The sequence below is a fragment of the Pomacea canaliculata genome, linkage group LG3 (genome assembly GCF_003073045.1).
Source record: "Pomacea canaliculata isolate SZHN2017 linkage group LG3, ASM307304v1, whole genome shotgun sequence".
Classification (NCBI taxonomy): domain Eukaryota; kingdom Metazoa; phylum Mollusca; class Gastropoda; order Architaenioglossa; family Ampullariidae; genus Pomacea; species Pomacea canaliculata.
The window spans coordinates 7,379,059-7,406,529 of NC_037592.1; the positions used below are offsets into that span (position 1 = coordinate 7,379,059).

The 27,471-nt window shown below is 36.7% G+C and overlaps 1 protein-coding gene across 1 annotated transcript in view; it reads right to left on the minus strand.

The window, feature by feature from the left end:
• Window positions 1–6,018: 6,018 nt before the first annotated feature.
• The window catches only part of LOC112558770 (myotubularin-related protein 13-like), a 79,728-nt gene continuing 58,275 nt past the window's right edge, over window positions 6,019–27,471 (minus strand). The window contains exons 31-47 of the mRNA XM_025229425.1: window positions 22,024–22,213; window positions 21,590–21,670; window positions 21,085–21,194; window positions 20,518–20,802; window positions 19,115–19,255; window positions 16,656–16,694; window positions 13,846–14,012; window positions 13,291–13,467; window positions 12,712–12,816; window positions 12,126–12,311; window positions 11,701–12,015; window positions 10,734–10,970; window positions 10,228–10,534; window positions 9,588–9,743; window positions 9,283–9,419; window positions 8,822–8,953; window positions 6,019–8,561 (exon numbers count right to left, since the gene is read on the minus strand). Coding sequence (XP_025085210.1) covers window positions 8,469–8,561; window positions 8,822–8,953; window positions 9,283–9,419; window positions 9,588–9,743; window positions 10,228–10,534; window positions 10,734–10,970; window positions 11,701–12,015; window positions 12,126–12,311; window positions 12,712–12,816; window positions 13,291–13,467; window positions 13,846–14,012; window positions 16,656–16,694; window positions 19,115–19,255; window positions 20,518–20,802; window positions 21,085–21,194; window positions 21,590–21,670; window positions 22,024–22,213 — 2,858 coding nt within the window. The 3' untranslated portion in view covers window positions 6,019–8,468. The remainder of the gene's footprint in view (window positions 8,562–8,821; window positions 8,954–9,282; window positions 9,420–9,587; window positions 9,744–10,227; window positions 10,535–10,733; window positions 10,971–11,700; window positions 12,016–12,125; window positions 12,312–12,711; window positions 12,817–13,290; window positions 13,468–13,845; window positions 14,013–16,655; window positions 16,695–19,114; window positions 19,256–20,517; window positions 20,803–21,084; window positions 21,195–21,589; window positions 21,671–22,023; window positions 22,214–27,471) is intronic.

Consider the following 27,471-nt stretch of genomic DNA (forward strand, 5'->3'; position numbering starts at 1 on the left):
TCCCAGGTCGCTCACCTTGGCGTGCGAGATCGCCGTTGGGTGGGTACATTACATGGGTGAGCTGGGACGAAAGTGTCTTTCTTCTCTCCCCTATTTGGCCCACACAAAGTCTGTTCCTTGAAAATGGAGAATTAGTAGTTGTTTTACTCATTGACATTCCTCTAAGTGCTCTCAATCGCGTCTCGTCTGTCTCGGTGTTCTAATCAAAGTTTTATCTTGCTAAAATAAGTTAAACGTTAATTGCATGACGCTTCTTCTGGGAGTGGCTATCAATGTCTGTGATTCTTCTTTGGAACTCAGAACTTCTTGGGTATCAGCGTGTCCTCTTCGTCGGCACTAAAGCATAATTCACTGGGGTGACATTTTTCTTTCAGTTGTAGGTTGCTTCCGTTTACTTGTATCAACCTCAGTTTTGACCGCTTTCCGACGCCATCTCCCTGAGCTTTGCAAGGTAACATCACACATTAGGAGCAGGTCTGCCTGGTTGTTGCCCCACCTTCAACTCTCATCCTTCCTCTCTCACCCACACACATTTTAAGTCTCTAGAAAGGTTTTATTCTCCACGTCTGGTATGTGATAATGTGGTGCAGGATACCAGCATGGCAAAAAAAAAAAAAAGGATGTTAAAAGGGACACCAACCTCTGACAGGACAACAGCACCCTTTTTCACCAGTGCATGTGCAACATGGACATCAACAAATGAAACAGCCATGGAGAAATGTACAATCCACCACTTGATAAAGAAGAATACACCATCCACATCAAATGTCCTAGTTGTTCTGCACAAGGGCAAAAGACTGTTTTCTTGGCAAATGTGTTCTGTACACACACAACTGTTCATGCACATATATACACCACACAACACACACATAAACTTGCTGACTTCTTCAAAATAACATTCATATTACTTTTCCATGGGAACACGAATATATAAATAAGTCAAAACAGACATGCTGGTCACAGCATATCCATCACTGATCCTACAATCATCCATATAAGGTAGGCAATATTAGGGTCTAGCATGGGGCCGGGTACCAATAGGACTTTTTAAAAAGGTTACTGGTACAAGTGTCGGAGAAAAGTGAAGTTGTCACATCTGAGGTAAGAACAAAGTGTCATGCAGGGCTGTCTACAACTATCTCTTAGTTTAAATGCTAAGACAGAAGGCTATGCCTTCAAGTCATGCTAATCTGTTTATACATATAATATATATGAAAAAATTCACTTGTCGACAGTTTATACTTCTGCTTAACTTGGCTGCATCTCCAGAAAATCTCGATCTATAAAACATGTCTACTGCAATTGGTACAGGCATGTGGACATTAAAAAAATGGAATGGACAGAGGAATTTAAGATGCTGTGGAGTAAGAGTGTGTGAAAGATAATCCATATGCTTAAGTTAAAGGAAAGTTTGAAGGGAATAAAGTCTTAAACTATCCACATCTGTTTATTCCTCTAGTCATACTGAAATTATCAAACTTTTAATGACAAAACACTGTTCTCTTGAAGAAAATATCTCATTGCCTTGTTAGATGAAAGAATTATGCCAGACTTTATAGGTATTATACTTTAATTACAGCGATCTCTGTAAAAGTAATAAAAAACAGATTGGAAACTTGTCAGCTGACAGAAATGTCAACATATCTCCAAGGCAAGAGATCATTGAAAAATAAACTGGTTTTTGCGGAAAGCTTTCTGAGATGGAAAAAGTCAGTCCCTTGACCTGAACTGACTGCTGGTAAATGCTTGCAGCAGCTGACAAAAGTCACAACTAAGGCCTTTGCTGAGCAAGCAGCAAGCATGTTCAGCATGTTAATATCTCTTATGGTCACATGATTTCTAAAGAATTCTGGACAAACATTTCAACTTAAATCAAAACTCTGATGGAACATTTTAAGGGATTTGTAGTTCTTGCCATTCTCACCAGCTGATTGGAATGGAATTTAAATGACGGTATGATATTCAAACTTTGTAAAACTTATCATTAATTCTCTATACAATCCTCTAGTGAGGAAACTAAAGGGCAGTCACTACTCTTTAAAAATCCTTCAAAATGAATTTGAAATTATGTCCATCAATGTTTAAGAAATGTTTTACTACTTGTGTACATGTGCTATGTGTAATGTCATTATTTCACAAGAATGTGTGACACAAGGCATTTATTTCACATGAATGTAGGGGAACTTTTTTCTTATTCCCCACTTTCCCCCACATTTTCCTACATATGAACATTTTCTTGATATATATACACACACAATGTTGACTGACACTGTCACAGTGCACATGCTTGTTTCAAACCCTGGTTTAAAATGTAACATCTTGACATAAAAACTATAAAAGAAATATCAAGCACAGGATCTTAACATACAAAAATGAAATATATCTTATACAAAATCTAACGTGCTCTCTTTCTCTCACACACTCTGAAAAATAAAAATAAAGCAAAAAGAATAAGAAAAATGCACAGGATCTTAACACACAAAACTTTAACAAATTCTCAGGCTCGGGCTGGGTTAGCACCTTTTTCATTCACAAAAATGTCTACATATTCTATCTTCATAATGAGCATGTTTGTGACGAAAAAGGAGTCTCAAGTGCTTATGCCATCTGCTTCTTCCCTTCAAAACTGAAAACGACAAAAAACAAAAAACCTACATGAATGTAACATGAAGTCCTTAAACAAATCTGTACATTTCATGCTTGTAAGGCTTATATCAACTCTTGAAAATAACAATAAGCGTATTTAGCAATGACACCTCTATAAAGCAGTTGAGTCCAAAAGCTACCAGCTGTGACTGCATCATCAAATAAACAAAACAAGCTGCTGACACTGTAAGAAATTTTCCAGACGTTATAAAAAAATGACTTGCACAAGAACCCTCATACAGACATTCCACAATGTCATGAGAACAAGAAAGTAACAAACCACAAACATTTATATTGCACTTGATGAGGGAGCCAACCTTGTGCAGTGAGCAGCATGATTCATGTCATCACCCAACACATTTGTTCCCCTTTTGAAGCAAAGAGTGACACTTGAAGCATGTGTGCCTATGCATGAGCACACGAAAACAAAATGACTGAAACCGGTACGACACACATTTTAACAACTGATACACATAATCTGCCAGCAACCCACTTGATATCCAACTACCTCACCAACTCACTCATTTTTTCTTTTATCAACAAACATCCATATATACATTCAGTTGGGGGAGGGGATGAAACAAACAAAAAAAGTAGTAGTTTATTTCATCAGTTTCTTTATGAAAATCTTGTCAAAGAAACTTTTTCTGCAACTATAAATAAAGAAGAAATAAATAATTTAAATGAACAAGATTTGTTGTTTGGGCATCCAGATGTCGACAAAAATCAAAATCAAAATCAAAATAAAACCTTGCCCATCACATTTATGCTTAGAATAATAGGAATGGGAAAGAGGGAAGGTTATTCAAAATGAAGTCTTTTTTTTTTTACCTGATCCTCAGACCTATTGTGTTTACTGAATACAGTAAGAAAGAAAAGCACTTCACTGTTCCAAAACTGACAGCAACAATACCTCCTGCCACATACACACAAAAGTCATCAAACTATCAAGCATAGTTAAGGACAACCATAAACAGAAAAGACAGAAGTTAGGGATGGGAGTGATTTGCTGCTACGAAGAAAAAACAGGTCACAGTTCAGTAGCTGGATGGATGGCAAAGCAGGATGGAGATGTTTTTTTTTTTGCAGTGTCAAGAATGAGTACAAGGGTCAAAGATCCACATTCAACCTGTACTGATTACCTGGCTTCTATCTCTTGTTTGGCCCAAAAAACAAAACAAAAAAAAAACCTCAAACAAAAAAGAACCAACAAAACTTGCTTGAAAATGTCAGTGCTTGAATGTTTCCAAAAAAATGTTTACATGCATCTTTCACAATTTTTTTTCTGTACAGGAGATTTAAAATTAATCCACAACTGCCATTTTACCTCAAGATATGGAATGTGGAGAAAGCAGTCGCAAGCTGTGTTACCTGTTTGCACTATCAATAATACATACATATTAATTATGTCAATATAAAACACTAAAAATAAAGTGAATGAAGATAATAAAGCTGGCAAAAACTTAAGACTTGGACTGTGACCATGCACAATTATGTTACTAAATGACAAGATGACCTACACTTTTATTTTAAAAAATTATCTCTTAAAAATAATAATTTACTTTTAAAATATACTGTCCAAAATTCTTCTACATGCTCTTCTAAATAGGCTAGCCTGACTTCGGTTTAAAATGCCAAGAGGTAAACATTGTGCTGCACATTTCAAGGTTCTTCTTTACGTACCTCAGAATATTGCCCAAGACAAAAGAATTTAAACAAAAATCATGCAATAACAGAATCATCATCTTTATTGACATTATGCAATTTTACTATGCTCATTTATCTTTCTGTGCTTGGAGACCCTTTAAGATTCCTAGTTCAGTTGGTATCACAGTAATGAGGCATGTCTTGCCCACACAGTGACAGCTCGACTTTGCCTCCGTTATGTGCCATCTCCTCTTACCTCCTACAGTTGCAGAACTCTAGGTCTTGGATATTTATGTGAAAAAAACAGACTGGGCTGTTTCTTTAATTCAATATTTTGTTTCTGTGTTTGTGAGGGAAGGTGGGATAACACACATACACACTGGCTACATTTATGCATACATTTACTCAAGAGATTTTGATATCAATAAGCGTCTTATGCTGCAGTTATCCTCCTGTACTGTTTAATGTGACAGGTCATAAAGAGATTTAATTTGTACTGTATGTATTTGTCTTTCAGAATGTTTCTGTTTTTCATTTTTTGAACATAGTCTTACTGCTAACTTGACCTGACCCCTTCTACCAATTTTGCAAACCTGAGAATAGTAACCAATACAACAAAGGTAATACTTGTACATGATGTCACAGAAAAAGTACATCTGAACATACTGAAATGAGACAACTTTAAAGGTAACGAGGAGACTAGCAAGAATCTTAGTAATGTGTACAGCATAAAGTAAAAATAAATTAACCATATATTTTTTTTACAATTTAAAACATATCCACACAAAATGGGGACATCACTTTGAGAATTTCAAGCCAAGCCAGAGAAGAGATCTAACCCCAAAAATGTATAGGGAAATAAGTTTATAAAACTATTATGACAAATTACCAGCAACGAGATCCCAGTTGTTGAAATGACCAATAAATTGAGTGCTGAATTATTATGAGATGTGTTGTAATATGTAGCGTCAAATGATTTAATTCCCACTGAACAGAGCAACACTTTGAAGCTTGGCTGATCTTGTTGAAGTGCTTTCCAAAAAGCCACGATTTTGTTTCTTACAATTGTTTGTTCTGTTTTTCTTTTTTACCTTTTCTCATGACAAATGGAGATAAAAACACAAAAATTTACCATCCACCTGTTCATAATTCTCTCCTGTGGCAGACTGATCATATTAGGCTGACAATTATACTTCACAAATTGCAGCATTAAAAAAAATTCAGACAATGTGACTAGTATAATAATCTTATCAACCATTTAATGACTGATCAAAAGCCAGAAATTTACTGAGGAAAGGTAAGACTAATAACTGATATCCATTATCCTTAGCCCCAACAAATATACAAAACTTGTTTTAAACCAGTTTTTTGTGAAAAAGAGTGTACTAATAAGTAAAGCTATCCTACCCCATAGAGCACAGTCCTATGTCTTACCAAAAGGCAACAGGTAACTGTTCAGTATGAGAACAATTTATTTTGTAGTGATACAAAATTTTAGTAATTTGGATTGCAACCAATGAAAATACAATTCTCTTTCAATATTCTCGCAATATTTCATTAAAATTACTATATTTTTATGGAGAAAGAAGATTGGAGTTACCTGCTCTAAAAATAAATGTTAAGTCAAAAGGCACAAAGTACATGATTGGGAAAAAAGTGAAGGAAATGCTTCTTTAGAAATAGGTGAGCAGATACAACAAACACTGAAGTTTCTTGTGACTTATATTCCAGCTCTGTATCTCATATGGTAATGTGACCATTGAAAAATGTCTAGTTTTACAAACTAAATTAAATCTGTGTCAGCTATTTAACCTAGGGTACCTGTGGCAGCACTAATGACAAAACCATAAAGGAGCAATGTTGCATTAACAGGTTGGTTATAATGACCAAGTGTTATTACAATAATGTGACTGTCCTTTCCTGTTTGATGCAGTAGACAAAGTAAAATGAATACATTCAGTATCTCCTAGGTGTTAACTTTAAGCATTACTCAGGCCCAGAATTTTAAATTAAAACAGTTAACTGCTAGTGGTATTTGGGATAAGCAGATTTAACCCAGATGCAAAGCTTAGCACAAGCACCACTCGGGGTACTGCTCTAGTGGCAATCTCTTGTTCTAGTGCAAACACAGCACTTAGGTTTATCCCTATTAAAAAAAATCTGAAGCAATTTTACTTGTTTCTTCTCTGACCCTTCTTTTCTTGGATATTCTTTTAGCAATGATAATCAATTGCTAATTACATATTTAGCCATGATAATCAATCACTAAATACATTTGCAATCAGTCTGCCAGATCCTTATCTACAATGCTTTTTTACACCTTTCTCTCTCTTTCTGCATGCTTTCCCTTGTTTCCTCTCTTACAGCTTTCCCCACCCCGTCACCCACCAACCCAGAGTCCCCGCTGACATCCATCCTAAAGAATTTTAAGATACCCTGAATATATGCAGAAATAGAACAGTTGTTATGCCTTTGTAAATGATAATAAAATATATGTTGACAAATACCCTTGTTTAAAAAAATCTACACTCTCCATGTGAATGTGAGAGATTCACATTTTTCTTAAAGGATAGATGCTAACGTAGTAAACTCAGTGCATGATGCATTCTGCTGCAAATGATGACTGCATTTGTTTTTCTAAAACATAACAAAACATTAGAAACGACAACAAAAGATATTAAAAAGAAACTGTGTTTCTCTAAGTATGTACAGTTCACAAACAAGGTCTAAAAGCATACAGAAACATACAATCTTTCTCTACAACAGCTTTTCTTAGCTGATTCTCAAAAGGTATTTTTATAAATGTACATCTCAACATGAGACCAAATCTTAAAAGAAGAAAATCTAAACAGTAATAAAATCAAAGTTTATGGAAGATGAAAATAAAAATTGCATACATGTATTATCAGTTAGTGGGATTCAAAAGGTTCATTTATTTTTTTTACTTCACTCCCCTTGCTGCCATCTTTGTGGTTTGGAGACCTGAACCTTCTACATGATGTAGATCAAGCAAGGTCTTGAAAACAAATTCCTCTCTGCTATCACCAGATGGCAAAGATAATTCAGTCATAAGCTCACACATATGATGCAGGTACTAGATCAACACTTTTCAAAATAAATAACATCTGATTTACACAAAAATAGTAACACAAATGAAATTCAAACATTCATCTCACTCTGACAAAGGTCTCAGATCTTTAGCTACTTTATGAACTCACGGAAACATTTGAGCATCACCAATTAATGCAAACACACTGGTTGATGATTGGGATAGGGTAAGCAGAAGGGATGAATCTTAAAATAAAAGAAAACACAAAACTTAAGAACTTTTTTTCTCCAGCCTATTATGTTTTACATTATCAACATTCATTATTTTTAGTTATTAAAATGCCTATAGGTTGTAGTGTGTGTGTGTGTGCATGCACAAATTTAGGGACACATAACTCTTCCACAAACTTCATTTGTGGAAGAGCTCACAGTACAAAATCTTCTATGTAGCATTCTTCATGTGCCTATCTATCCCAGCTGCTCCGATGTCTAGTCTACAAATAGTTTATCCTGTCCACAAATTCATTCAGCAAGTAGAATCTGGCTCAATAAATGTTTTACCTTCCTTAAATGTTATGAACTCTTTCCTCCTTCCACACAAATTCCTGCACATACACATAATTTTAGATATTTTACATTTCTCCGGAGTGTCATAGCACTGCTGATAATGCACACATCCAGCTGGTCAATATCTGAAAACTTATACAAGTCTATGTTGTTCTCATCATGAAGAACTGAATTCTCATAGTTGTTTGAATGACATTTCACAAAAGATGTTTTCACTGTAATTACTGCTTGAGAATCTTCCATCCTTAGGAATATCCTTTAAATGCATTTCTCCAACTATGAAGAAAGCACTCTGACACAATCACCAAGCTCCACATCCTCTGACCAGAGGAACAATGTGGTAGAGAAAACATGTAAAGAGGAAAAATGTGGAGTTTGCCCGGTAGAGGTCATGCTGAACATCAAATCATGCATCGGGCTCTTTCTTGGGTCAACATCACTTTGGCTGAGTGGGTGATGCTGATTCAGGATCAGACAACTCTCAAGAGTCAGATGCTTTATGAGTTACCTTTTCCTTCTCAGCAAAAATCTGGCTCCATACAACTAAAAGAAGAGACTGCTCATTGTAGACAACTCTGAAGCTTATCAACCCACTCCTGGGCTGACTTGGAGTCTGTCGACATGAAATTGTATACCCGCCGAACGGTGCGCATCTGCAAAAGATTTTCAGGAACTGAGAGCACAGTACCAAAATTTACCTTTTATCTGTTTACAAAGCTGGCTGCCATCATTATAGCCTTAGCTGCTGGTTGACACCAATATTCTTCCATATCTCTGTGAATGTGATGGTCTCCTGCTTTCTAGCCTTCTGCATATCTTTTATTCTCTCCTCATTTTTATGCTCTCTTCTTCCCCAATTTACATTACTAAAAATATCTCTATCTGAGGCAGTTACAGCAAGTTTACACCTTACCTCAATGAAGGAATTTTCATCGGCCTTTTTAGGGGCCCCAGGCATGTTCTTGATCAACTGTACAGACTCCACTTCTGCCAGGTCAATGAAGCCCTTGCAGGTTGAATCCTCCATGGCATCGTAGTAGCGCATCTGAGAAGAAATTGCAGGTTTAACTTTCAGACTTGAAGACTCCTAGCTCATTATACCAAAGGATGACAATAAGACAATGAAAGGATGAAAAGATAAAAGTAAGGAAAGAGAGAGAAAAAGAGAAAGTCATGGGGCGGTCAGCATACAAAAGCAGCCTTACACACTCAACGTTCAAGCAACCCTTTCCCACAACACTGCACACACACACACTCTAATATGTCCAGCTACTTGATTATAAAATACTCAATGTCATCAAATCTAAGCACAGATACTCTCATGAAAGGTATGTGGAGGAATGTCAAAATATCCCAAACTTCAAGCATAGACACCTGATGCTTCATGGAGTCAAGGACAAACCAGCGCTGTTTCCAACCCTTGAATACAGCCCCTTTCTTGTACAAGTAACCCTCATGAGTTCGATGTTCTCCATGACTTGAAGTAAAGTTTTCAAAAGATGGACCGGGTCCTGTAAAAACAAAAGCAATCAACATTACCCACATTTTACCAAAAAAAGGGGCAAAAAATGTGTAATTGTTTTTTAAAAACCTTATGACCAGCTTCAGTTTATGGATCTGGTAAAAACTTGTTTAAGACATGGTCACACAAATGGCAGAAGACTGAATATTTAACAGACCTGCAGTGACTGAACCAGTATCTGACCCCCCGACACGTGAGACACTGGATGAGCTTGTACTTGTGTCAGTTATGTTTTTCAGCTTGCAGCATGTTTTGGGTACCTTTGGCTGACACTTCTCGTGACAGTTATAGCCACAGTCAGCGCAGTGTACTCCTGGAATTAAATCAAACAATTAGCAGGCCCTCAGTTATTTCACTTAGCAATTATCATATAAACACTGAGACGATGCAAGAAAATAATGCAAAGGAAACACTTGGAGGAAAAATATGGGTAAAAGATAAGAAAAACATCTAATTTGTGTTTTGGCCCTAAATAAAAGAAATAATACCAACAGCTTCTAGGTAGATAAAGATACCAGAGCCTAGTCATTGTAGAGGCAGTGAATTGTAAATAGCTACCATGATACTTGAAGACCAAAGCCCAACCTTCTTCCAACATATTTTTACATTTCCTGATAATTCAGTTACCCATTCCTGCTGGGTAGGCAAGGATGGTCTTCCAGTCACAGACCTCAATAAGCTCCCATAGCTAAGCAAAGTAAATGCCAATAAGCTTCTATGTGATAATGCATATTATTCAACTTGACTGATGACAAAATCAATCATGGAGTATTCCTTAATACACAAAGGTCACAAACCTGTTTTGGAAAAGCCCCACAGCAGCTGTTGACAGAGGTCACAGTACGTGGGTGTTGTGTATGTATGCTTCTCAAATCGGTGAGGCTGTGAAAACAATCGGGCTGATTCACCAAGTATCTTGCCACGGACAAGAATCTCCAGTGTGGACCGTTTGTGGAGGGATCGACCATGGGAGCGAACCATCTGAGTACTGAGAGAGGTCTGGCGATGCAATGGGTCACGGCTGATTGGCATTTCCAGTCTGTCCCACAAGACCTTCCATTTCTGTGGTAAATGGCCCAACTCAGCTTCTAGTCGCTGAATTTCCTGCGAATTGCATTCATTAAAAACTAATCAGCAATATGGTCATAAATCAAATGCTTGTTGTACTCCTACCTCTCTTTTCCTCTTCCTTATGCCCACACACACATACTTCATTAAAATATAACCTCTACAAATATCATTCTTTCTTGAAAATGTTCACAAAACTAGGAAACTTTATAATATTCTCATTGCAGGCACCCACCCTGAACTGATGGTGAAAGAAATTAGGCTGCTGCAGAGTCACATTGTCATAGCAACTGCTGAGAATGACTCGACGCCCATCGGCTCTTGCAGCAGCTGAGTCAGGCAGCATATCAGTGTTTTGCCGCAGCTCACTTTCCACAAGTTCTACGTCATATGATGGACCATGTGCAAGATCTTCCATCAGAAAGTAGTCCCATATCACTAGATTTGAGATGTTGGAATACGGCCTCAAAACCTGGTTGAATGTCAAAAGGTTGGGAGAGCAATTACACAATTTTGGATAGACATTAAAAAAAAAAAAAAAAAACAAAAATTAAATCCCAACAAAATTCTTTTAAAGGATGTGTTTGCCTTATTCAGATTTTCCATTCACATTATCATACCTTGTCAATTCTGGACAGACACAGAAAGATAAAGAAAATTCCATTGTTTAAATTTTTTTTTGGGTAAATTAAACAGATTGCCATTTCCAGATTTTTGGTACATTCATTTTCAGATGATTTTGTTATAAATCTATACAACTTCCGTTAACATTACTGCTGCTGATGGTGCTGCAAAGAGACAGTTTTAACTATTATACCTCTCTCCACCAACACCAAGATCAATATCAATATTCTTCTTTGGTGGGGAAAGGGGGGGCATTTCATGTCAGTGAAGCTTATTATATTAGGGAAATTTGTGGAAGATTCTTTAAATGCTTTTGTGCCACCTGCAAAACATTTCCTAGAGGCCAGATCCACTAATGATTAAGTTTCAAACCATTTCCATTACAGTTATATTTAGCAGGAAAAGGTAATGACAACTCTTCTAGCACACAAATTTTAAAAATGGCTAATTTCCTGGATATTTAGGAGAATAAAATTTTCGAGAGACTTTCTTTTCTCTTAACACTTTAAAGAGGTTCTGACAATTTGTGACTGAATGTTCCTCTAATTGCAAACATATTCAGGAAACAAAGTAATTACTTGTTCCGCCTCCACAGGATTGTACATGAAGTTGTAGAAAATGGCAGACTTGCGGTGCTGTTTGTCCATGTAGTCCCATAAACTAGCTGCTGTAGTTCCTGACAGCCCATGCTTGGGTGAAAACCCTTGTGCATCTGCCATCTCCTCCATGGTGACGGAACCTGAGCGCCGTTCATCTAACAACCACCCAGCTTCAACCCTCTGGTACTCACTATCCAGCATGAAGGTACGAAAACGGTTGGAAACATGGTGGTAGGCGATAAACTTCAGGAAGTATTGGTTGAACTCAAATGACATTGGAAACTGCCGATGGATCTGGACACAAAGCAGATGTGAGCTGTCAATGAGCTGATTCAAGCTCTAAAGGCTGGTACATGACATGCAGATCTACTAGCACAAGCACACACCCATACATCAGCATATACCTGGTGAACTATGTCCAAGAACTGCAGGAAAATGGGTGCAAAGCCACTGGTCTGATGAGCCGCAGTCTGGTTAGACCGATGTGTGAACCTGTGTCCAAATGCTTGCCATTCTTTCTCGATCAGAGCTTTGAAGCCATCAATGGTGCGATAGTAAGGATCAAGCAAGACCTCCGCCACACTCACTACCTGCATTGTTGACATTGACATTGTTTGTTCAGTATCACCATGTAAATTATCAGAAATACTGCAGCAACATAGTCTGAACCTTTTCTACATTCCCATGTGAGATCCTGAAATATGTAAACCTATGCAGTATGGTCATTAAAATATCAAGGAAATATTCTTCCCTACGTTACAGTAGTAAATCCAGATCTTTGACATAATTACTGCTCAGTAAATTTCACCTGTCAATTATTAAAACTTTTATCATTGTTAGTTTATCAGTCTTTCAAAATCAATTGATCTTATTATTAACAACTCAAATATGTCTAACACTAGTGTTCAATACATGTTGAAGAACAAACAGCTGAACTATAATTGTACTCAATGTGCTAAATGTCCACTGAAAAAAATCAAACCAACAAACCTGTGTGGTGATGTCCCAACCATTCTCCAAACAAACCATGACGGAAGCCCCCTGTAGGTCCATTAAGTCCACCACAGCTCCTGCCAGCTGCATGATATTCTGCAGCTGTTCAGACATTAAGAATCCACTTACTGGAGCAGATCGATAATGTTCATTCATACTGTTTATTGAAACACAAGTAGTTCAGCTGCCACTGTCTTGGAAAACACACATTTCAGTGGTGCTTAAAACAGTGCATGTAGTTTCTAACGTATCATCCTGCAGTTTTTCAGACCTGTTCTGGTATGCTTAGCACACAAGGGGCAAAGTAAAGCAAAAATACAATGTTCTGTGTTCTTAACTGGCTCTACTATCTTTTCTGCTTTCATGACAGAACTCATTAAAACTTATAAACAGGGTGGCTTGTTTCAAAGGCTGTTCACATCTCTTTTCAACACAGTCATTGCTTATCCTCTAAATTTTAAGAAAGCTTCAAAAAGTCTTTCCAACCATGAAAGTTATGTTTTCCTTCTCCCACTGTTCATGTTTTTTTTTAAAACAAAACAACCAGACAGAACCAGTCAAAGATCTCTGACTCACCAGAGGCAGCCACTTAGACTCCTCCACTGCTTTGTGGAATCCACTTTCAGAGTTAGTTGGAGCGCTGCTGGGGACACAAGCCCTTAGAAGTTTCTTGAAGCTGGTCTTGACACGTCCCACTTCCGCAAAGTCCACAGAGATGAAGTCACATTTGGGAAAAGCATCAACTTTAATGGCCTACACACAAACAAGAATAATGACAAAATGAAAAACAAAAACAAGCTAAGCAAAAAGCAGAGATATTCTAATTATGTGTTACACTGTTTAGAATATTTTATTGTTACCAAACTATTGCTAAATGTAGTACTTAAAAAATATTTTGTTTCTAACAGTCCGATACATATTTTTTGTCGAAATTCAAAGAATTTGAACACAAGATACAAGATATGGCGTTAACCTGATTTGCCAACTACTTATTTTGCAATTAATATAGTAGATTATAGATAATTAACTTACATAGGTTTAGCTTCTTAACAATTTGCAAACATGGATTTTGATAAGAATCAAACATTTTGTGGTTTCCCATGAAACTTAACCATTAACCTTCTGACTGACCTTCATCTGGTTCTTCTCCCCGAACACATATAAAGCAGTTCTGTGCAGACCTTGCACAGAGTTGTTGATGAAGTCTCCGCGAGAATCTACATTTCCATTCTGACGGCGACTATCCAAGTCTGGGGACAAACGCATTTTGTCCCTCAAACTGCCCATGCGGTTCAGCGCTGTAAAAGCAACAGTTACAAAAAATAGTAGCACAAAAAAATATTTTAAAAGAAATAAATCTTTATTCAGACATTTCAAGCAGTTATTTCAAAGTTAAAAAAAACAGAAAAACTGTCAACTCAAGGGCCCTCTTAACCAGCCACAGTTCCAATAAAGCACACCATCACAGTTCTACATGCATGCCCTCAAATGCCTTGTCTTGTTATTGTTCAGTCACAATAAACCTGGCAATCACAGTGATGGATACCTGATTGACACAGCAAATGTGGCCAAGCCAAGCCAGAACTTGGCTAAGCTTGGGCTGGTTAAGAAACTCCTTGTGAGAGCCAGAGAGAGGTACAGGGAGAATAGAAAATAACTTCTTAAAAATAACTTCTCATTCACTCTAGGATCAACTACCAAAATGCATCTTGTCAGCTTACGTTGTTTTTCTTACAAGGATTGTAACAAATGGTTTAAGAAATTTTCTGGGCTGAACTGAGGTTACATGAGTACACTGAGAATCAGAAGAATTGAACAATCTGCTCAACTTTTATGCTCCTTACCAAATGTTCTGTTTTAGTAATTCCTTAAATTTTAACGCTACGCATGTTCATAACAATTACTTGCTAGTCTATGCTGCCTACAATAAACAAAAACCTAAGAAATGCTTTTACAATCAAAGAAGTATATTTGTTTTCACATTCTGCAACACATCCCAAACCATATATCACATTTCCTTATCTTCTTACAAAATAAAGATGCAAAGTTTTAGCAACAAAAACATCATTATTCCTGTATGATCACAGCAGAACCCCAGCTATAGGTCTCACATGCTGTTAACATTGTTCAAGCGCTGATATTATGAATACAAAAATAACGACAAAAAATGATACAACCTAGTATTTTAGAGAACTCGGTTAATGGAGGTTTCTAGTTTAACAGTTTAGTTAAATAAGCCAAATATGAACTGCGATAAATGTCTTGCCATCCATAGAGAACACATCAAAGATGCAGCATGCTGCAGTAAGTTTTTGGCATGAGTAACTCAGTACTTATATATATTTATTGTACTTGAGTGTATATATATATATCAATCTTTAAAAAAGTGAAAGTGGCTAAAAGAAGTCTGTTAGTTACTTTGACCAATCAATGAGAAACGTAATCTGAAAAAGACGGCACATTAAGGGATACATTCCACAAGTGGTTACTTTAAAGCTAAAGATAAAAATCTGACTAAAATATATGAGTTAAAAACTGCAAAAACTGATGTCTTTTAATGAATGTTAATTTAATGATTACCTGCAAAGAAAATAATTACTGTGAGCAGAAAAGCAGCATTTTTGAAATGTTATATCTGTGTGTTTGTCATACAAACTATTGGGGTTTTTCCTCAGCTGTTTTGCCGCTATAAATTGGAAATTTGGAATTCCGTTTTTTAAAATTACTTAGAAAAAAACTACAGTTTATAGTTTAGAAAAACCTGAAGCATCTAGTCAGTGACCCTGAGCACTTTATTAATAAACATATAAAGTATTTACAAATTATTTTGTTAGGGCATCCGCTGTTACACACCTCATTCAACTAATAGACCAGTCAAATTATACAGCTGAAATATACAAAGCAACATAATAGGGATGGGAAAAACCGAAACAAAAAACACAGTAAAACTCTAAATTAGTGTCTACATACATGTCTAAGTGTATTTTTTCACCTATGTCAATAAGTACTGTGATTTTTTTTAAAAAAGGATATTAATGTGAAGTCATTGACTGCCAGTGAGATCTGGCAGAACCAAACAAAAATACATCACCATGGAACAAACGCTCATGCAGCAATCTGTGGAAGCCAGAATGAACAGCGGAAATGTCACGACAACCTAAGATACTGTGGAAAGCTAGTGTAGGAGGGTGTGGGTGTAGGGAGATGTCCAAGTGTTTCAGGTTTCAAGTTTTCAAGCTTAAAAATAAAAGGTTTCCTAAAAATTGTCAGGCGCATTTTACATAGTATGGCTTACATATAAATGACTTTTCTAGTTTACCATAGTAGTTTATGCTGGTCATTATGGCATGTCTTTATCAGTTTGGGACTAGATCCTTCATAGTTCATTGGTACAGGAAATTTGACACTTGTGTTAGCCATAGACAAGAGGCAAAGGCACTGACACCTTGGTATCTCTTCCTTGCTCACAGACTTCTTCTAGAGGTCTAGACACCCTAGAAGTAAAACTATGCCACTGAGACAAAGCTATAGCCAGGCAGACAATGACAACTTGCTCCTCATCTGCTGTTTTGATCTGTGAAGTCAACAAAAACATTCTTCAAAACAGCCTTCTCTCAATTGGATACACCTTGATCATAATGATCCAGTTAAGTTCTGAATGTGTCTATGATGGAGGACCTTAGATATTTTGAATGGAAAGGGGATGTTTTGTTACGATATTGTGTTTTGAAGATGAATGGGTTCACATACTTGCTGGAATCAACATCTGACTGACTGCAATGACACTAAGCATTATGTAATGATCAACCAAAGGTGCAGTGTGCTAATGATGCTAAATGTACACTTGGACATCGTCCTGTACCCTAACTCCTCTATCTCCTTTCCCAGTCCAATCTAAACTGAGCATCCCCAAAAAAGGAAAAAAAAGACGGTGCAAATACTTTGCCACCCTCGTCGATTCCGTCTGGGCATAGTCAGGACTGCAAAGGCAACACAACACAGTCATAGTAAAAAGAAAATAAGCAAACAATAAACAGCAAGATATATTACACTCTAATCGTGGTGCCGAGAATAATAATAAAAAAAAGAGTAACACTTGTTCACATATTTGTTTGGTTGATCTTGTGACGAGATCATCTTTAGTTAGCAGCAAATTTGGGGTGCGTCAATGCCAATAACAGATCCAGACAGGTCACATTGAACTCCCAGATAAATAAACTTTTTTCTATGAATTTTTTTGTTGAGGCTATTTTTATTTCAATACCTTCCTATCTGAAATATTTTAGCAACTAACCCTAAACCAAAAATAAAAAAAGAAAAAGAAAAAAAAGAAAAAAAAGAAAAAAAGAAAATTAATATCTGAAATAAAAATTCAGCAGGCAGCAGTTTCTTATTATTCTGATTATCTAAAATCTAAGAGTTTGGTTTTCAAAGACACTGGTCAATCTGATTATGTCTGGTGAAAGACAGCTGCGGGGAAAAAAACATCAGCATGAATGTGTTTTTAGCAATGAGGTCAAAGATATTTCTGCTTCACAAATGTGAAATAGCAGATGTATAATTACTCTAGATATAGCAACCCAACCTTGAAGGTGAGTAAATAAATCCATAACAGATATAACAGACAAATTGGAAAGCATATGACAAACTGAATTTAAAACTAACAAGCAGTTTCTATGACATCTGCAATCAACCGACAATCAAATATATTGATACTAAACACACAACATATGATACATTAGCTACATACATGCATGCACATGTAATATTGACACCCTTTTTAATGGAACTGATAAAAAAAAACCACATAGAGACAAACAGTTACGTCTGAAGCTTTCCTAAATTCAGTTTAATATGGATTTTTTTTTTGTTGAGAGGGTGACAGGGAAAAATTGGTCCACAGTGTCACTTTATAGTGGGAGTGTTTGACAGACGTGATAGAAACTTTCCTTGTTTCAGTCCTTCAAACGTCCAGTGTGTTGCTTTACAATGGGAGTGTTTGACAAAAGTGACAGAGACTTTCCTTGTTTCAGTCGTTCAAACGTCAAACAGCTGGTCTACATCCCCAAAGTCAAGATCATCAAATATGTTTGTCCACAAATAATATGCAAATAATATTGATCAAATATGCAGCCAACAAATTTATTTTCTACTAGGAAGTCACATGCCTACTTATTTACACATTCTGCACAGCATGGTATGTCCTGTGCCAGTCTAAAACAATCAGTCTATGTGGAATGAAGTGCTATCAAATAAATAAAAAAATAATCAAGCAAACAAAACAAACTTAAAAAGCAAGGTTTGAAAAAAATCTCAGCCATAAATAATAGGCCTTTTTAAAATAAGACCTTTCTCTATGATTTCCCATGCAAAACAAACTCAGAACATTTTATTTCAAAAAGAATATGTGCAAAAGTATATTGATATTAAAAATACAAATTTGTTAGTGCAAGGATGGAAAAAAAATGCAGAAAGGAGAGTTTCATTTATGACAAGGCAAGCAAAATATTTAAGACAAAACTGCTAGCATTGATATGCAATAAAACAGAGTGGTCCTGATTCACATACTTGTCAACCAGTTAACAGATCATGCACTTTTTTCCACAATGCTGACCTATGCTACAAAGCTAAGCCATCAATAAATGCTTGCAAATACACACTGGCAAACTGCAATCACTTCTGTGAACTTTCACCAAGAAGCATAACTCTTCCCAAAGAAGTTCAGTCACTAGAAGGCTACAAATGCTGAAAAGTCCTACAAGCAGTTTTGAAAATCATGGAAGTGACAGGATTTGGGTTTTTTGTTGCTGTGAAGAAGGCTGCCAAGGCAGTGACATTGCATCTTTACACAAATAAAGAAAGTGTGCTCAGCAGAAGTCAGAATGGCTACTAGCAACAATGAAGGGGATCATGTCCAATGGTACCAAGGGGCACAAGTCTCTGTCACCTAATAAGGACATCAGCACAATTGCTCAGCAGCACTCTACTTTATCTTAACTTTCCCATGAACCGTTAAGAAAGACAATTAATTAGGTAAGTTCTTCATATTTGCTAATTTGTGAAACTAAGATCCAGATTTTATCTTTACTATGTCCTACAACAATCTACTAAATAAAGATGGGATTACTAAGGGTCACCTCATACATGTCTTGCTCAATAAAAATTACGTTTGCAAAAAACTGTTTTACTAATGTTACCATCATGGTATTGTACTACAGTTTATTATTCCAAGAAGCAAAGAGAAAGAATACACAAAATTATTTTCCTTGTTAATGCGACCTGATAATACACCATTATCCTTAATGACTGTTGTTTATCTGGAGTACACAGATCTATACACAGTTACAGACTGATGGAGGAACAGGTACAGGCAATGGGCTAAACAACTGTGTCAACATACTGGCACTTTTTTGTCGGCCTTTGCCCATGCTTGCACGCAGCTGATCCACCTTGCGAGAAAAAGTCTGAACTGCGTGCCCCAGGGCGTTGTGCTGGTGTAGATGGGGAATGGAATCTACAGACTGACCACTCCTTTCCCCTGCTGGTAGATCATCAAAGGGTCAAGCAGCATGATCAGATAGAGTGAGACAAAAACCAAGCAGACGAGATCAGATCACGATCAAAATTCTGAATTTAAAACGTAAACATCTTAGAGAGTGGTGCTGGCTCGTGTTAGGGTGCATGTGTATTTGCATGCAAGTAGTGCTAAATTAAAAGGCCATCTATTAAATATTTCAAAACATCAGACAAACTAGAGCATAAGACAAACATGGCTAGTCAACTAGCATCAGAGCACACTGATAAATAAAAGTAGCATATTTAGGCAAAAGGTAATAAAATGGTAGTAAATACGTAAAAAAGAAAATTAGCATGATTTCAAAATAAAAGGCTTAAACCTTCACCAAAGCCAGGAGAATGCCATAATAATAATAATACTTTATAGTATTCGACTGTAGCAGCATGCATCATGCACCAGAGTATGCAAAATTTTAAACAAATGTGCCCCCGGCCAACCCCGCCCCCCCAAAAAAACCCTCACTAAACCTCCTTTACAAATCACTCACACACTCTCTGTCACACACACATGCACACAAGTATACATGAACACAACAACATCCATCAACAGTCAATCAAAAGAACGAGGCTTTAGGAAACATAATCAAGAAAATAAATAGAAAGCAACCAGAAGTGAAAGGTAGTGACAGTCTGAGAAAAATAATAAAGAAAAAGCCAACAGAAGTGAAAGGAAGTGACAGTTTAGGAAGAATAATCAAGAGAAAGCAATCAGAAGTGAAAGGCTGTGACAGACTGGGAAAGATAATAAAGATAAAACCCTCCGAAGTGAAAAGCAGGGACAGTTTAGGAAACATAAAGAAAAAGCCATCAGTAGTGAAAGGCAGTGACAGTTTAGGACGGATAATCAAGAGAATCAAGAGAAAGCTATCAGAAGTGAAAGGCAATGATAGTCTGAGAAGCTGCCCAGTAAAAGGCAAAATATCATGATAAACATATTATGCTTATTACACATAATAGTAATAAACACAGAACAATAAGTATAGTAATGATGCATAAACTATGAGTAGAATACACAAACATGGCCAACATTTCAAGTGATGGAGCAAAGCTTAGAGATGCATTCCATGTAAGGAATAGACTACGCCCTCACTCAGAAATAAAATAGCAAAATTACCCCATAAAAAATGTTGTAACACATAAAGCCTACAAATTGCAGATCAGAATTAAACATTACACAAATCACTTTTTAAATACCCCTCTCTGATTTTCCTGGAGCAAGACACTTACAGGTAGGCTTAGGAGAGAAGGCCAAGCTGGATCGATTGCCAGAGCCTGAAACTGGTGAGGTTGTGACTGAGGCCCTGGAGTAAGCAATGTTGCGCCGGAGCTGTTCAGGCGTGTTCGGGACTTGAAGGGTCTCCCCCAGCTCCACCATCATAAGGGAGTCCAGGGAGGTGAGCGAGTCACTGTAGTGAGAGGTGGATGCACTGCGGTTTGAGACTGGTGTCGCTGCCACCAGCATCCTGAAGTACTTTTCTTGCTCTATCCCTGAAGATGCTTCACTTGAAGCTCCTGAACACATTGTCCAAAATTAAACCCCTCTAAAATCAAGTCAGGTAAGAAAATGAATCCAACTACACATCCCAATCACCACATCCGGCAACTCATCACATCTAAAAAATATGTATAATCGGATGCTGCTACGTATAGACACAACTAGGGCATACTAGCAAAGAGCTTCATTGTAAACAGAACTTAATTTTGTACGGTTCCCTTTCTTGCACAGGCTCCTAGTAGATTTAACTAGTAGGTTGTTTGGCTGTCAATAAACTTTATGGAGTTAACAAGCAGTACCTGAACCAGGATTGTGCCGTAGCATATCCATGGGCCTGCGAGTGTAGAAGCCACTTGCACGCAGCAAAAGTGCTTTTGTGCGAGGATGGCGCCATGTTATCACTGGAAACCTGTTAATTGTAACAAAATGTACATATGAAAAAACACTAACATGAGGAATAAATGTGACAGCAAAGGAGATAATGGTGAAAATTTAAAAGGAAATTTGATGATAATAATGATTATGATGGTGATAATGCAAACACAATTATATGGAACATTTCTATCTTCACAGTTTCATAATCACAAGAAGAGCAATTCTGTATTGGTAATAAATAATATAGTTTACCAGATCAAACTAGTATGTGAAACTATTTCATAGTAATGTGTCTGAAAATGGAATAAACTCAACAATAATGATGGCTGTAACAAAAAAGCATGATTAATCTAACATACAGATTAGTCAAAAAAAAAAAACAAAAAAAAAAAAAACAAAACTTGGGGGAGGGGGAAGAATTTAAAATACCTGTACTCTTTGTGGCAACGGGCAAATTTTCGTATACTGTCATCACTAACAGACTGAGGAACTGCAAGCAAAGCAGGGTAACTGCACACACAAAACACACGCAACAACTTTCAAGTAAATGATCATATTTTCCACCAATTTTGAGGTAAAAGGCTAAAGTCACAAGATAAACAAGTAGAAAATGATGTCAGCAGGTTGGCAATCAGCCACTTCATGAAGGCAATAGGTAGAAAATAATGTCTCAAAAAAAATGTAACTAAAAAAACAAAATCAAAACCACTGTCACTAAGTCAACAGAAAATGATCTGAATTGAACCATTTAATAATGATGTTATTTGATGAACAGTTACAGAACAAAATCTATGAATAATACAAATTAAACAGATGAACAAAATCATGAGATCAGCAAGTATAATAAAATTCTGCCATCTTACCTTCGGCAAACGGAGTAGGTGGCATTGACAGTGGAGAGTCGGAATGGTTCTGGACTTGAGCGTTGTCCAGCAATGGAGAAACTACCCAGTCCTACTCTTTGGTAATCTTGATAACTCGGTCGCTCCATTAGTCGCTCTAGGTTCTTAGGATCACTTGACAAAGACTGCATCATATCCATTTCTTCCAAAGCTGACAGCGGCAAAAAAAAAAAAAGAAGAAATCCAATAACAGAGCATTCTTGAGTTGAAAATGTAATGCGGTAGTGCCCAACCTTTTCTTGCCCGAGGGACGCACTCGACATGATACAAAATCTTGTGGGCCAGAACATGGCATTTTAGCCGATGTTAAAAATAAAATTGTGCAGTGATATACCAAAGCAGCCCACAGACCCATAGGTTGGGCACAACAATACAAAACTGCATGATGTTGTGACATATCCTTACACAGCAGCTGCAACATTTTGGAAATCTAACAGCAACAAGTACATTGTATTTTTGGCACTGACCCTTAACTGAGGTAAATGTGCACAGTTCTGCTAGCCAAATACTAAGCCTTAGCTATCAGCTAAAATCCTTGTAAAATATTAACAGTTTAATATTTAGTTAGTGTTACATCACCAGGCCCTGGAAACCAAGATTATTCTATTCATCATTTTGATGCAGTTTTATTCTCCCTACAGACATTCCTTAATGGGATGCAAAGTTTTTCTCTAATGACTCGGTGAAAATCAGTGCAAGATAGTATTTCTCCAAGTCTGGGTTTATATTCCCTTTGTTTTCTAGACATGCGCCTGCAAACATCATTATACATAGAAGGTCAAAATTATGACACTGTGTTCGAAAATAGATACAATAATAATAATAGTAGGATTTGCATAGCACATTTTCCTACATGAAGGCAAGCTTGATAAGAGACCAGGGGCAATGGAAAAAAAGGCTGTGTGATGTAGTAGTCACAAGCGAGTACAAACAGGCACAACATACATAAATGAACATGTACCGGTTAACAAAACAAGAACATGAAGGAACACAGAGATAGGAGTGTGGAGGAGAAAGGACAACAGGTCCTACAACTAGTTATAATAGGTATTTCCGAAAGAGTTATTTTAAAGTCAAAATCGAAAGGCATGTATTGACTCCAATGTGCGGAGAGATGGAGACAGGTTATTCCAAATGATGCGACCAGAGAAGGAGAAAGAGCGAGGGCCAAACGTCTCTAGTCTAATATGCGAAATAGAGAGAAATCTGCATGGGCCAAACCAACTGACCTGCAAGGCTGGTATGGCAACACAAGCTCTGACCGATTGGGGCAAGGCCATGAACAACACAATAGCAAAGTATGGTGATCTTGAATTCAATGTGAGCCCGAACTGGCAACCAGTGGAGATCACATTAAGGCGGTGTGGCATAGTTGGCATTCTGCTTATGGACATTGTAGGCAGCACTGTTCTGAGCAGATGCTAGCTGGATGACTTCAGTTTTCTCCTCATTGAGCTTTAATTTGTTTGCCAACATCCAGTGTGTGAACGATGAAAGTTGAGGTTTTGCCGAGCAAAGGTGAACAGACAGTGGAGTTAGCAAGCTGGGCCAGATGCCAGGAGATAAGTACTGTCCGCGCAATGTGATACTGCAAGCCAAAGTGGTGGATCACAGGCCCAGGAGGATAGATATAGGCAGTAAGCAGGAGATGACCAGGGACTGAGCCAAGAGGCACTCCATAAAGAATAGCAGCAGGTTCTGATGTAGAGCTGTGGACACTAATGGACTGGGTTTGATCAGGCAGGAGTGGAACTATGCTAGGACTGTGCTTGAGAGGCCGAAGGTAAATGAAGCTGCTGGAGGAGAATGTGGTGGTCTAAAGTGTCAAAAGCAGCTTTAGATCAAGAATAGAAGACTGATATTTGACCATGGTCACAAGCAGATAATGAGTCATTCACCACCTCGACCAGACCAGTCTCAGTTGAGTGGTGCTGACGGCTGGCCACAATAAGATATGCTTTCAGCTATCTCACTAGTACTTTGCAATATATCCATGTATAATCCCCATGTCTGTGATGTTTACCTTGATCTGTGCATGGTGAGGTATATAGGCATGTATCTCATGTATTCACCCAGATTTGGGGAAAAGACATTTTGCACTGAGCTTTACCCAATCATTAGGAAAACAATAGCCCCTCACGAGTCCTTTAACATACCTTAGAGATCTTCTCAGGTACTTATTCAATTTCACTTGCAAAAAAACTTATTCATGACTGTGCTTTTATCCATTTTTAAATAAAAGGAATACAAGCATGAAAAGAGATGCACTAATGAATGAAAATTTAGAAACCAATTGGACAACTGGAAACAGTTAATATTAAACCACCTAAAACTGAACATTAACGTTAAGACAACTATGCAGAATAACATGCATGCATACAAGTGAATATCTGCTCTTTAAAGGTTTCTCCCAGTTTCCTCCCCTCCCCCTGCCCCCATTTATGTAAACTCAGTTACATGAAGCTCATGGTACTATAACAGCCATAACAAAACATAAAACATTAAAACATCACTTAACAGAAACCAGTTGTTATCCAACCAGAGTTTCACATACATAAATGACACTGCTAAAAAAAATATGCCTGTATAATTTTAATAAAACTGGGGGAAAAAACTGAAGAAAAACAGTATATGGATAACTGGTGTTTAGGCAGCAATGGGTTAAATTTAAAAATAAAAAACATGCACAGTGAGTGATGCTTAGTTCACTGTTTTTCAAGACTTTTACAAAAATATAAACAGATAAAAATGAATGTTTTTATTTTTGTATCTTTCAAATATAGGAGACACATTGTTAACATAAACAGTGCAAAATAAATGTAAAGAAATGTTCTGACAGTTTCTTAATGATTCTGATAATTTTTCTACAAAGTTGGTGCCATTTGCATTACCAAATAATTGAATCATCAAACCATCTAAACTAGTAAACCTGTCCACTCAATTTAATTTTTTCTTCGTAACATTTCTTTTCTTTAAAAGACAACACGAGTGCAACATTTTTTCTTTATGATTGGGTCAAGTTTATTTTAAAATAATAATTCCCAAAGTAGAAGCACATAATTATACTTAATTTTAAAGATATAAACCTTTAAATATTGGCATTCTCACCTGCCACTAAGAAACCTATGCAAAGTAAAACAAAGAAACATTGCTCAGGTTGCTGTGTTCAAGAAACAATTTTTTGCCCAGAAAATGAAACAGCTGATTTAGAAATACAGCTCTACAGATCCGAACTTTATTTAGAAGCTTCAACTGAAATTTTAAAAAAATTATAAAGGTCCAAACTGAATTCACTAGATAGACTAATAAGTAAATCTTCTCCAGATCAAAATTAATGGGCGACAATCAAAGTCATTGCAGTCTACGTTGTATTATCGATTCTCTGCTACCAAGTGGTCACACATGAGTTAATTTTTCCATGTGTATTATTGTTAATAAATCATAAACACATTTCAAATGTGCGTTAACGACAAATTCCTATCATTTTTTTATTGTATAGATGCATAATTTTCAGCTTTGCATTTTTATTTGATAATTACAACTGACTACTGATGATGATTTTTTAACCATTAAAATATAACAGTTTAAAAATCTGATGCATATTTATCGAAGAAAAAACAATTCTTCCTCATTTAGTTGCATACAGACTTGACTTACGTGTTCCTGTTTAAGCTCCTCATATGTCTGTCACTCTCATTTCTTTCTTTTAGCTGTTTTGAGCATGCACATCAATGGTGCCCTCACACTGTTGACTGTTTTTAGCATTGTTACTACTGATGATGTGTTTGTGACTGTGTCATGATGTTACTTAGAGACCAGAACAATGTAGAAAGCATCAAAGCTGCATATCTGGTGCTTGATCTTTAAGCTTTTTACCAGTAATCCTAGTTGGTTTTAAAAGCTTATACTTTTGTATAGTTGGCGCTGCTGTAGGAAGAAGATTTCTTCTTTGTACTGAAAGCCCAAGACTTGCTTGTACTGTATAAGTGACTGGATAACATTCCCTTTTGAATGCAGGGGGAGGGGAGGAAAGGGGGAGAAAATGCTTTGAGCAAAATCTTGAGTAGGGTGTGGGGACAAAGTACACAGGGCACATTTAAACAAAGTAGATATATTTATATACAGATCTCCAAACAAAGTTAATCCAATGGTGTGTGTTGCCATTATCTTTAGGATTTCTTAAATGAGTACAAACTAAGAGAATCATGTTATTTTTAAAAGTACTACCCTTTTGCCACTTTCTGTTTTCTTAACAAATTCAGGTGTGATTAAGAGAAAAACATTAATATAATATTTCTTATGCCTCTTCGTCATAAAATACCACCAGAATATATTTTTTAGATACTTTCTGTTCTATTTCCTGCAATTTTCGTGTTGTTCTTTAAGGCTAATTTTTTTTCTTGTAACATTCTTTTCCCTTAAGACTGATATTCATTGATTTAATGATAAAAATAAGGAAAACTAGAAATGTTAAAAAGGAATACGTGAAGAATCATAACTTTTCATTCACCAGAATGATGTTTTGTGTATGCACACGATCATGAGTTTCAGGACAACTACTATAAATCAGGGTTCCCAGGGACAGGGATGGTGCCAAGTAAGGACTTTATAAGGACCTTAAAAGGACCTTTCATGCATTCGTAAGGACCTAAGTGACAGTCATCAATGCTTAAGTTTTTCTCTTGTATGGTCGGCAAGATGTATTATTTATGAATCTGTGGTCTTCTCTATGTTCTCAAATACATGTATTTCTAGTAATAAATAATCAAAGAGTTAATTTTGATGCCTGTCTGCCATATTTAGATTAGATAACTTAAAAAGTGTCCTTAGCGCGCTGATAACATACACCGTTAATGTTCCAAGTTTTCTAGAAATCTAAGTAATAATAATTGCAAAACCTGAAAGCCATTCTTTGGTGTAATACAAAAGTCAGTTCATGTCTCTGTCTCGCACACACACTCTAACGGGAAGAGAGAGAGAAATAGAGCTATGCACAGTAGTACTAGAAGATCAAGGTTCAAGAAAGAGTAAGTTTCTAAAGACCTTTTCAAAAAAGAGTGTTTTTTGCGAATACGGAAGGGCAGCTAGTGTTGTACAGATGTGTAGACCAAACATGCGGCGAAAAATCGTTGGTATTTTGCGCCAAAGTTGACTCAGAAAATAAATTTGTGGTAATATTTTATCAATATAAGGACGTGTAAGGGTCACAGAGAAAATGTAAGGACCTGTGTGAGAATTTGTAAGGACCGCATGGCAAATATAAGGACTTATAAGGCCTTACGGCGAAAATTCAATATGTAAGGACTTATAAGGACCTTGTAAGAACCTGGGAACCCTGTAAATATGTCCCTTGTCAGATTAAGTTTGTTGTTCCTGCAGTTTCTGGAATTGGTTAGAAACTGATTCATG